The sequence below is a fragment of the Numenius arquata genome, chromosome 11, assembly GCF_964106895.1.
Source record: "Numenius arquata chromosome 11, bNumArq3.hap1.1, whole genome shotgun sequence".
NCBI lineage: Eukaryota > Metazoa > Chordata > Aves > Charadriiformes > Scolopacidae > Numenius > Numenius arquata.
In genome coordinates this window covers 43,225,567-43,238,823 of record NC_133586.1, presented here as the reverse complement: position 1 = coordinate 43,238,823, position 13,257 = coordinate 43,225,567, and the positions used below count along the sequence as shown (strand labels likewise).

The 13,257-nt window shown below is 40.0% G+C and overlaps 1 protein-coding gene across 2 annotated transcripts in view; it reads right to left on the bottom strand.

The window, feature by feature from the left end:
- FSTL4 (follistatin like 4) overlaps positions 1 to 13,257 on the bottom strand; it is a 234,559-nt gene that overhangs the window by 25,470 nt on the left and 195,832 nt on the right. For both annotated transcript variants that reach the window (XM_074156169.1, XM_074156168.1), the window contains exon 7: positions 1,420 to 1,540. In XM_074156169.1, coding sequence (XP_074012270.1) covers positions 1,420 to 1,540 — 121 coding nt within the window. The remainder of the gene's footprint in view (positions 1 to 1,419; positions 1,541 to 13,257) is intronic.

Here is a 13,257-nt window from a genome sequence, read left to right as displayed (position 1 = left end):
TTCAGGCCTCATAATATATCACATAATATACACAGGATTAAGTTGTTAGCTCACTTTTCTTTCAACTGCCATTCATCAAACAAATAGCGCTTTGAGGAAGGAAGCCTATTTTCCCAGCTGCAGCACGCACAATCTAGTTATCCACGTTGCTGAGACTTTACAGTTTACTGTCTCAAAAAGATGACACATTATTATGTGGAAACATTAAGTCAGTTTTCATTCAAATCAACTGGATGCTTTGCGCTCTCCCTCAGGTACTCGCTGTGGGTGGGGAGCACTTACACACGTCCAGAAGACCTGAGCTGCCGTCAAACCCAAACCCCACGTCCACCACAGTGCTTCTTAAAGCGCAAAAATATCCCTTTTTACTGTTTGTCTTCGTGTCGGCCCCTCTCTATTAACCTGTGTGTCGCTATCTGCTCTTACCAGTTGAAAGCTCTCCTTTGTAGAGGTTCACACACATCTGCAGAAAAAAACTAAATATTAAGTTTCCTTATAATATACCCCCTGTAATAAAGTTACTGAATTTTCCAGTACAGAACTAAATACTTTTATACCAGAGTATGTCAAAATCTACCCATAGGGAGCAACGGGTCACCCTGCCTCCTACTCTGGAGATCCGGCTGGTCATATTAGCAGATGTAAATAAGGGTTTAAAGTTGGACAATGATTTTGCTGCTGTGGAGGTGGATACCCCACGGGCTGGTCACTCAATAAAATGTCGGTTTAAGCTAATGCAATTTTAAACTAAATCCGACTGACTGAGTTTGAGGTCAGAAGAAAGATAACAAACGCCTGAATATAAGTTCCACCAGGCGCAAATGTGGTCCAGGGGACGGAGGTGAATGAGGATGCTGGAATACGGCCCGTGTGATTCTCTCACCTGTAAAATGGTTTGCCCTCATTTTGCAACCCATTGGGCCATATCTTTAGCCAATGTAAATAGCCCTCAGTGAACCAAGCTGACTACAACCACATAATAATCTGATCTATAGCTGGGAGTTAAATAACTAGTTTTGGAAACACTGTGCTGTATTTATTTAAATAACCTGGGCTATTTCACACAACAGAAATTATTTTCTGGAAGAAGAAATTATTGAAGCAACACTTTTGTTGACAAAAGTAGTTATTAGTCTACGAGATGCTTTGAAAGACTGCTCTTAACTCTATGGAAATGTTACTGACAGCTTGTTTTACAGTGAGGATACCTGCTGAAGCCCAGGTAATTATACACGTTCCCCCTTGGTACCTCTCTCTTCGGTTGCCTGTGTGATAGTGTGAGTGAGCAAACTCATGCATTCGCTCTCGTACACAGACAATTTGGTGCGTGGCTTTTCACGTCTCTGTGAGAATGAGATTAACACGCAACTTTGCTTACAGGAAGGTTTTCATGGATTGTCATATATGCCATTTACTAACCATTCACCTGAAGGATGTGGGTCTGATACAGCTCTTCATAGCCGTAGGCATGACAGGTGTAATTGCCCATGTGAATGGTTGTTACCTTGGTGATGTAGAGGGAGTCGTCTTCTCCAAAATCCTGTATGTAACAAAAGACAGGAAGGTGCCTTATTATTTCGTAAAATATTTCAAAAACCTCAAGAAGGGAGACTACCTGTTCCGTGGCTGTGATAGCATCGCAGCTTGGGAACACAGCTTGAATATTGAACAGTAAGTTTTAAAGTTCATAAATCAACACACAGGAAGAAAATGAGCGGCAATTTAAGAGTAAGGCAAAGTAACTCATCTGAGAACATGAACTTTTGTGCTGGTTGCTAACAAGGTGTTCTTTGCACATAAAAAAGATGGCAATCTCCAGCTGTTTAATTTATGGGGGCATTTAGTACCTACCTGTTAACCTCAGATGCATAAAATGCTAACTTCTGGGTGGGTTATGGTTTCCTTTATCTGTGCAGGTTGCATAGATAGAAAATGCACTGTAACCTTGAGAATTGATGAGAAAGAACTGAAACTGCTTGCCACTTATCTCAGACAATATCCCAGGCAGGAGACAACGAAGATGACAAAAAGCCTTTTCCCAAACAAACTTGTTTTGATCTGTAACTGCTTGACAGTTTATCTTTCTTTATCCCCTTCATCTTCCTAGATCTGATCTTGCATTACTTCAATTTTTGATTATAGATGGGGAGAATATGAGTTAGTAGAGAGGGTTTGGCACTTGAATATGTTGTACAAGTGCCCTGCTTAGGAATTTATTTCAAATTCTAGTTAACAGAACCAGAGCACTGATGGGTATACAAAGGAGCTTCTCTTGCAATTCCATTAACGTTCAGAGTTGCAGCTCCAGAATATTCATTTGTACATCTATGCAAACCCAGAAGGATACATTTAAAAAAAACAGTTCATGAGCTTAAAGAACGACTTTTCTTTAATTAGCTCCATGTGTGAAGCACGCTAAACTAAACTCTTTGCAGAATTTCACTACAAAAGTATGGTAAAAGAGGAGGTGAGAACTCTCGGCTGGTGTCTTCCAGCACGACTTCATGGAACCTACCAGCGTGGACAGCATAAAATAGCTAGAGCAGATTTGCTCTGCTGGTTGGGAGTCAAGAACTTGGGTCCCAGTTTCTTTGTGATGGAGAAGGGGAATCTGTGCACAGAGGTGCTGACGCTTCTCCCTTTCCCTGCTGTGCCCACGGCAGGTCCAATACTACAAGGAACTGTCCTCATCCATGCTGTTACTGACAAACCCCCTGCCACGTGCTCAGAAATTATGAACAGGGGTTGTTTGATCATGAGACGGGATGCTTTCTAAACTAAAACCATTTGGGGCTCCTTATACCTCACATTTTCGGCCTCTTCAGGGTGCATCTGCTTTACAGTTTGAAGCTTTCCTTTCCAGACATGACACTTCGAACATTTTTCGAAGGAAGCTGTGATCCTGAGGCAGACTTGTGATGCCAGCTGGCACGCTTAAAGAAAAGCACAAGAGTAGCCCATCGCTTGCAGCATCGGATTGATCTGGCACTACTTCTGCTGGCTTTTGAATCTTCTCCGCTAACTTCTGTCTGGCACCAGAGACACATCTTCATGCCTCTCCTCTCAGTGGCAGGCCAGCACTGGCAGGGGAGAAGGGAAATTTGGGAACTTGCCTAGTTTTTAGACATGTTACAAGGCAGATTGAGAGTGAGCACTGGGAAATACAGAGTTTCCAGGCAGGACAACAACCCTTCCCAAAGCACAGACCTTGACCTAAGAGGGGACAAACACAACCCCCCTGGTTCTGCTGTCTGCTACCCTATGGCACGTGCTGCCGCAGCGTACAAATGTATGGACAACTATAAAGAATAAGAGTAAATCCATAGATGATCCTGAAATTCATTATCTATAATCAAAAGCATCCCAGATATCATTGCCATCTTGGGTGTCAGGCAGATTTGGCATCTATGGGACTATGATTATGGGATAAGCTGGTTAAACTACCCTATACATTATTACAAATATCTACTCAAAAATTCCCATTTCAAGCATTTGCCTGTTTTCTGGTCAACTAGATCTTTCCTGCTGGAAAGCAGAGATGCATGAGTAACTGCAAATAGAAAAGATATCAACCCTGTTCAAATGATATTTGCATGAGATAGAGAAAACGCTTGCAGCGGAGGGGACTTAATAACAGTTTTTAAAGTTAATCCCAAAGCAACTCAAATTGAGTTTAGGTCAATAAAAGCAGGATGGCTACTTTTATGAAATGATTTATAAGGAGTTGTGGGAAAACAGGACAATAAAATATTCTCTGTTTTAAGTATGTTGCTTCCTTTAAGATATCTCAGAAAAATATTATGAATGCTTGGTTTGTGCTCTGTAATTGTCTTTTTATGGATGATCTGTTTTTTCCAATGCATACAAATGTACTAACATAAGTAAAGACCCTTGCAAAAACAAACTGATGCAAGATTATAGTATTATTCTCTTCCTCTCCAAATGCATTTTTCTTGTAAAGAGAAGCTTATATTGGTAAAAGCATGGTTTATGACTTTTAAAAACTATTTTCTGACTTCTAGCACTTAAAGAAGGTTATCAAATACGATTTAGCTTAACACTATATCATTTATGTCAGCCACAGAAGGAAATTATCTGCACTGTATTAGAACTTGAACACACAGACTCAATTCACTCAAGAGTACAACATTATTAAGAATGACCAGTATTAGATGTGAGAAGAAAAAAGTGATTATTAAATTTAGGTTCAATACTGAACCTTTTGTTGCTACAAAAAGAATAGTGAATTCTCTAACAAATTAATGACTCTTTCCATGTGTTTATTTATTGCAACTCATGGTTTCTCCTTATGTTTCCCTGTGGATATAATTAGTACATTAGGATTTTACAGTTACATTTTATATATATGCATGCATTCTTATGCACAAGCACCTTCTGTGTGTATTTTATAAGGGTATATTTGGAAGTGCTGTAAAAAACACAGGCCCCAGAGCATTAGGAAATGATGACTCTGATTCCTTAATAGCCTCTAACTCTACATCTTATACTGACCCCACCAGGAGCCCTGCAGCACAGTGGGCAGCCGTACCAGGCAGGCCATGGGCAGCCCTGGTATTCGGGCTATTTCATAGAATCATAGGATCATTTTGGTTGGAAGAGACCTTTAAGATCATTGAGTGCAACTGCTAACCCAGCACTGCCAAAACCACCACTAACCCATGTCCCTCAGCACCACGTCTGCCTGGCTTTTAAATACCCCTTCCTCGGGCAGCCTATTCCAAGGCTTGATAACCCTTTCAGCAAAGAAATTTTTCCTAATATCCATCCTAAACCTCCTCTGGTGCAACTTGAGGCCGTTCCCTTTTGTCCTGTCTCCTGTTCCTCGAGAGAAGAGACCGACCCCCACCTCTTTACAACTTCCTTTCCCAACCCCCTCCATACTGCTCTGCCTTTGGGAGCTCTTAGGAGCTGCTCAGGTGCATCTCTTGCCACTGCAACTGTATTAACTGGGATGTCAGTTAACACTGACCGAGTGCTTAGTTGCTGTTTTGGTCTGCTGGTCCTCGACAGGGTGTAGCACCATAGAGCTGCACGCAATTTTATCAAGCTGAGATGGAGCTGCAGATCAATAAGGACCTTCTTGCCTCTCAAACACGTGTATCAGGCAAGTGGGAGCTCTTTGAACAAAAGTTCTCAGAAAGTGTTTAGCACAAAATATATTTATGGAGCTCAGAACCTGAGCTCCATCCTTCCATCCAAACACGCACACATAAGCTTGCTGGGAGAACTGGCCGGGGAGAGGATGGGGTGGACAGAGGGTACGGGAAGAATTCACAATGGAAAAAGGTAGAGGAAACATTTTGTTTGCTTTGACGTTCTTCAGATGGCTTTTGCTTGCAAAGACATATTTCGAAATCACCACGAGCCTGGAAACAGTCAAAGGGAACAAAAAACATCTATAAGAATGATGTAACTTAATTATTCCCTAAAACTATCCCACCTTTAAAGCAGAGTATATCAGGGCTGTCCAGGAGCTGGGACTGCCCAGACCTACCTCCAGCAATGCCCAATGGTGAACTGAAAAGGCATTTTTATGTATCGTTCCATGAAAAAGGATAGACAATCAGGAGAAAGGCAAAAAAGTAACTTCTGGGACGTGGTTTTCCTCCTTTACCACTGAAGGTGAATTTTCTTGTGAAGAGGAAGAAACAGAAGTGATGAAAATATGTGAACAAAAGGCAGAAACAATTCTAGCCCCACAAAGTGATGAGCCTTGCATCAAAGCAGCCAGATAAGGGTAAGGTGTTCATCACCTCTATTTTATGAATTTCATTATAAAATAACGTCACAGGTTTTGGTAAAAAAAAATAATTCAGCAAGATATGCTTATAATTTCTCATAATTGATAAGGTTGACTAGTGGCAGATGATAAATTGACTTCTCCAGTGGTTTGTCTCTTGTTTTCTCTCCCCTTTTCAAATAAAAAAAAAGCTTCTTTTATGTCTTGCAGTTACCCTTCAAATAAAGGACTGATTAAGTGACCTCAGAATGTTTTAACTTTTCAAGATTAAAAAAATGCACCACCTTGCATTTTAAATTGATAACAGCTCAGCAATCTAAAAGATAAAACAAAAAAGTTGCTACTGCACCCAGTCAGTTCCAAAAAAATAACAAAGCAGATCCTAGAAAATGGATATGTACTTTTTTTTTTGTATTGTATTTCCTTTCCATCACTCCTGATTACCCCAGGCATCGGTCTCTCCAAACAGAAGATTTTTCATATTTATTTATCCCATTCCTCCTTTCTAATGCATTCCCTGGTCATGCAATCTGCCGTGGCTTGGAGACACCGCGCTTAGAAATGTGTAAAACATTGCATATTGCTTGTAAATCTCGTTCGCATTCTGTCTCAAGTGAAATCCAATATGTGACTGTAATGCCACAAATCTCCTGCTCTGACAGTCGGGGACGCAGCCGGTGGAGAGGGAACCCACATTAACCCGGGGCGATGCCGGAGAGTGAGGGGCACCGGCCACTCACCTTTTTTTGCCCATTTCAGATACTTTTCCATGAAGCTTTCTAACACTTGGTGGGGTTGTTCCAGAATGGAAACATATTTAAAAGCCTTTAAATTTTTGTCAGAGAGGATCACTTTTTTTCCAGGAAGTTTGAAGGGGATTTAGCATAGAGTAGACTCAGACTTATTATTTTTTAGGACAACTTCCAGTTACTCGAGTAAAATATACTTGCCTTAGAGCTATAAATTGGAAGAAGGACCAGAAAAACAAGTCTTAGTGACACAAAACCAGACAATCTTCCCATTTCTTTGGCTATTGGCAAATGCAGGCACATGCCATGGGACAGTGGGGTATACCCCCCACCCCTCCCCACCCCAGGCAGCCCATCCGATTTTAAACCTACACAGTGATTTTAAACACCCCCATTAGATACTGAATGGTCCTGATATACACTGGGGGGGAGTCCCGAAGACGGTCGATACCCCTTCACCGTGCTGATTTACAAGCGTTCATAGCAGAAATAACCACAGAGGGAACAGAGCTCCCCCAGTGGTTTCTTCTGTTAGGAGAATCCCACCAGTTGCTAGGATCTCTTTCTAAATAATAATAATAATAATAATTCACTTTTCTTTTAAACTTTTCCCTTTCAGCCCTTTCTGCCAAGCCGAAGGAAGCCGGGAGCCTTCCCCATGTGGTTTCAGCACCTACTGACAAAACCAGTCCTGGCACTGGTGTCACTGGTTTTCCACCAGACGAAGAGAAACGTCATCACAATTTCATAGTAACCAGCACAGCAATGAAAATGCATTAACTAGTTCACATTAAAAAACCTTGCCTGATACTCAGAGTTCTAAAAACCTCTCTCTGACGATGTTTACGAGATTTTAAAACAAAATGTACCCAAGCATTTAACGAGATTATTATTATGCAAAATCTACAACAATGGCTATCACTTTGAAAATGATTTCTCCTCACTAATCAAATGTCTCTGATCTTTTTTACAATAGATTCATGAGTGATTCATATAAAAATAATAAAAACTAAATTAGTCATGGGCTCTTAAATCACTTTCTTTGGTGCTTTTAATAATTCATTTCCAGAGACAAGCTGAGAACTTATGCTTCATTAATATTATTTGTTCTTGGTTTTACACATGCTATCACTTTAGTAATTTACATGGAGAAAAATTCAGCCTTAAGCAAATGCCACAAAACTATTGCAAACACAGTCTGATGGGTTATTATTTTATCTTTTCTTGTTTTTCTGCTTAAAGAATTTAGCACAACATAAGATTTCCTTGGTAAGCCAAAAAAGTTTTTGGCTTGAACATATGGAAATGAACTTTTCAGACAGTTGTGCAATTATAATATAGATAAAAATGCATGGCTTTTATAACCCAAGAAACTCAGACACAATACAACAAGGAAAATCAATGGTAGGTCATCCTCCTGGAGCTGTTGGAAGGGAGGAATTAGCATACCAGGGATTTAGTGAAATATTTCTATTAATTGGATCTACCAGACATTTCAGAAAAATGCAAAGATGATTTTAACAGCCTGATTTCTATTAGCAGGGTATTAAGTGGGATTATTCACACATGATCTTTTTTATTATTTAACAGTGAAACTACATTAAAAACATCAACAGGACTGTATCACCTTCATACAGCCTGTTTTACTGAGAAATCTAATCCCAGGTTGGCCGTTTGCTTTGGGTTTCAAATATTATACCTGGAAAAATGGACATTGAAATGAACATACGTGAAATGTGTATCAAGGCAGGTAGGCACAGATCTTGTTAGAGCCATGAGATATACAGGGAGGTGAATCTTCCTGGGTGCACAGGCAGATGTGGAATATGAGCAGTCAACAATTTAAGGAGGTGGTTTGTGCCCCCCCAGATTCACTCCTGCCACCTCCACACGCAGGAGGACCTGGCAGAGGTTTGGTGGGCAGAGATGGAGGCAGGCTTAGATTCAGGTGGAATAACCCAAACAGATTTTTATGGGGAGGAGGAAAACCTGTCTCAAGGAGAGAATCCCTCCTTTTCCTCCACGCAGGGACCTGCATCTCTGAGCTCAGCCTATGTATCTCAGGTGCCTCCGGCGTCCTGGGTGATGACAGGAAACCCAGCAGCAAAACCCAGACTTTCTTCACATGGCCTTACCAAAGGCAAGAAGGGCTGAAGGTGAGAGCAGAGGTCTCTCCAGCCAAGTTCCCTTCCCCAGACAGGAGGCAATGGCAGAAGAGGCACATGGGAACTGGGCGAACCTCAGCAGGACACGTTGCTCCGCTCCCATCAGCTGCTCCTTGGCCATTTCCTGAACCAGGGGCTTCATCCTCGTGCCAAACAGCTTCTCCCCCTGACCTTGGACTTGTCTCATCTTCAACCCATCTGCCTTTCAGCCTATGTGACGTCTCAACACTATAATACAAAACTGAATATGCATGAAACTGCTGCAGGGGGTCTTTTGGAGAGGAACATTCAAGACTTCTTTGAGAATTCGGCACGTGGACTTCTTACTAGACATTTCTCCACATACTTTGTGCAGGGTGAGCTGATTGGTATACACAAGCGACAATAATACACAAATGATATGCTGCGTTTTGTTAACTCGTGGGACCATGCTTTTTAAAGGCAATTATTGATTTTTTCATCAAACAAGGAGACAGACAAGTCATAAAGTAGCCACAAAGCACTCTCGCTCCCCTGCTTTTAATCCCCTTCTCCATCAGCAGAAATGAAGAAACCTGTAGTTCAATGATCTGTAATGAAAGGCTTATTTTTGAACCAATATCTAAATCAGATTTGAGTTAAAGTTCACAGATTAATATGAAATGAATAATCAAAGACACTCATGAATTTATGTTATAGCTACCTGCATTACTCTTGGTAATCCACCAAATTCTTATCCACCTGTATCCCACAACATTTGTTTTCTTATGGTAATATTCTCTTCTCTGTTATTTGCGCATGCTTTCACCATGCTTCTGGAGGATAAACTTCTGTTTATAAATTTTGTTTATAAATGTACGTACGTTTCTCTGGAGATAATGCCAAATCATGTGAAACAATACTCTATAAATACTGTATAAATACATTTGACTCCATGAGGAGTTTATTATATTTTCAAATTGAGGAATGCTTTCATAATCACGTATTTGGGAAAACAGACTGCCTGTCTAGGGGACAAAAGTCTATTATTTTGAAAGATGACACATTTTAACCACTTCACTATTTGTAGTCAGAAATCAATTTACAGCTATCACAATCTTATCAGTTTCAGTTACATTATAGTCATTTTCTGCATGAGAAAAGTTGATGTGACTTTTTTAAAGTATAGCTGCAAAGGCACTTCTAATGGATAAATAATATGGATGGGTAATTTATGGATAAATAATATTTTTATGCTAAAAGCAATCTTCAGTGTTTGCAAGAAAAATGGTTTAATTACATGTACCATTAGGATGGCTCTTTTGCAGTAGCTATGTGACAACTCATTAACAGAGTTCTTCACAGACAGGACAAGACAAATTATTATGTTGCTTATGAAAGCTTCTGATTAAGAGAGCAATGAAAAGTTATTAATACTTTGTTGCCAATCAAGATATCACATAAAAATGATTTAAGTAATGCACTTAAACAACCAGGCTTTATAGTCATCTTTAACCTTTCAGTTCTGCGCAAATTTAGGTTTATCCAGCTTTTTGTTGACCGTTTTTGTCACCTCTAGTATTAATCTGGAACACAGGCAGTCTTCTCATATCATATTTTTCAAGAACCTGGAGAGAATAAAGCCACGAAGGACTTTTCAGCTGTGCCTCTCCTATGCTGCTCTCCCACCTGGCTGGAAGGATTCTGTTTTGGTTTTTTTTTTCCAGAATTGGGCTTCTATTTTCATCTGATTTCCTGAATTAGCACTTAGAAGAGAAGGAATTTAATTGAAATATAATATGAGGATTTTTCCAAGTGTGTGAATATCCTGTAGGTTTGTATGTGATTACCACTGTGCCAGGAGCAGGGAGGATTTTCTTGAAGTTAAAAAGGTACAATTAATCTCCTGTTGCACTTCCAATTAGCCAAATTGCTAACCTTATTGTGAAAAGCAGAAATGCAATCGAGTTTCTGCTTGAGGCGTACTAAAAAAAACTGAAGTAATTTAATTAACTGAATTCAAGTATATTAAGAAGCACACTGCCTTTACTTTCCTGCTGTCAATGCCTTTAAATAGATTATTGTTTAATGTGAGTTTCCGTACCCACAAGAGGCTGAAGCTTTGAACCAGCTGCTGCCACCCACCCCGACCCGTGCCGTGGAGCGTGTGTGGCTGCACCTATTTTCACATTGGAAACCTCAAAGTCAATGTTGACGCCACTTCCGTGCTACACGCAAGTATCAACCCCAGACACACGTGTGTTCACGCTGCAGATGAACGGGCCTCATGCCCCACGAGTCCAGAACTTTTTAAACTTGTGATTAATCTAAATACAAAGCCTGGATTTACCAGCTGAAGGACAATTTCTTCACCCCTGCTATGGACAAGGGCTTCAGACATGCAGGTGCCCATCCTGGGTAGCCAGAGAGGGGGCACACCTAAGCTCCAGAGTCCTACACGCTGCCCACAGTGGAAGAAGGAAAATAAAAGATGCTAATCCCCAAATTGCGTCACCTCAAGTAACCAGACCGGAATACAGATGGCAGTGATATATACAGAACATCAAAAATATCACAGTTTAATTAAAGATGAAAAAGGTGTGGAGGTGTTTATTAGACAAAAAAAAAAAAGTTGATGCGCACTAGTAGCAGGTGTTACATGATGAGGTGATAGAGGTCATAAACTGGTACGTGAAACATTAAAATTGAGGCATAAAGCCTGTTCTTCCTCCTTGTAAGAACCCCAGAGTTCTCCTTTGATATAGTTCCTGGGTGATGTATTAGTTCAAACTGATCAAAAAATTTATTTTTATTTTGTATTTTTTTTTTGTATTGCAATTTGTATTGCATGGTACTCTCCCAGGGGGTGTCGAATCATTCAGGAACCAGCCAGTTTTCTCAAGGACATAACTCTTCCTCTTAAGGTTTAACAACCAATGAGAGAAGTACTTGTAAGTAAACCAGAAATCCACTTGGGCCAGTGCTAAATTAGCCTGGAGGAACTGGAATTTCAGCCTGAAAATTTAGTCTTCAAACTTCTATTTAAAATAGTAGGAGCCACAAATGAAGCCACGTGCCATCTATCCTTTAAAGATGTGTTTGTACTCCCAATTCCCGGACTATCATTTTGCATCCAATTCAGACACATAAACTTCTAATCTTTAAAGACTAATGTGATAATCATAACCAGAATTTCATAAAGGTAAGATAAATAACTGGAATTTTTGTTATTTTTCACCAAAAATTTCTAAGACTGCTCTTGAGCCTCCAGAGCGTGTGGAAGTAAGTTTTCAGAATTGCTGAACTTTGCTTCTAACCACAGCTGTCTTGAAAACTGAGCCTAAAAACACAAAGTCTCACATCTATCTAGTGAATATTATGGCCAAAAGAAAAGGCTCTTTCTAGACTCTGATCACACAAAGCTGTTGAATTTGCTCACTATAGACTAAACTAAGCATGCTGGCAACATGTGTAATTTTTATTAAGCTTAATCTGTGTCAAGGAATAGATCTATTCTGAAGAATATTTGCACAAGGTGGTAGAGGCAGTAAGCTGCCAGGCCAACCACCTGCATGGCTCGCTATGCCACGCTTCGACTACAGCAGGGAATGCTTTCTGCATCATAGGTTGGCAGGTTTCCATGTATTTTAAGTGCTGGTGACCTGAAGGTCATTATTCTAACCCTGGTGCTGATGGATGTCTGTAAGAAATCTGGTCAGGTACACTGGCTTTGGGCTGGCTGTGCAATCCTGAGCATCCCCTTTATGCTTCCTTAGATATATATGGTCCTGTACCAGTCCTGCGGTGGGAAACTTGCTGGTTTCACGTTGCATTTCAATGTCCTGCTCCAAATGGTGACAAAAAATGCATTTTAAAAGGGTAATACTCACTTTGATGAAAATAAAAGGATGTTTAGATGGTTCTAATTACTAAGGTTGTGCACACAGTAATCACCTATACATAGCACACACAGTTTTCCTGCTAAGGTAAAGTCAACAAATAACGTACTGAGTTGCAGTGCATGTTTCTGTCCTGTGTGCTGTAATCTTCATGTATTAATGCAGAAGAGTAAAACAAAGATTTTTTGCATTTCAGCAATCCTGGATACACAACAATTTAGGGAGTTACAGTATTGACTGTAACAACTCTGAACTGAGTCGTTATCAAATTAACAAGAGCTGAACAAAAATATAAATCAACTCTTGCTGTAGTGTAATTAAAATAAAACCTGATTTACTGTGTACTTTAACGCAAAGAGATATGAAATACAGACCATATTTTTTGTACACTACTTCCCACTCTCTCTGTAATTAAATGTTATTAATAAATGAGTAAGTTTATACCATTATTTAGGTATTGTCTTTACTACAAACTATGACTCACACATCAGACCAGCACTGTGAATTAAAAGAGATTCATCTTCCTTCCTGTGAGGGTATTGCTACACCCTGCTGAATAATCCTGTATTTTAAACCAGTCATCAGAAATAGTAGCTGAGGAACGAAAGATGAGAATTGTCTGAAAGGCAAGTGAAACGGGAGGAACAGAGATAGAAACATATTATTTGATTTAGATAGAGGAGAGATTTCATTGCTGACCATAAATGTATTGCTTCATGCTTTCT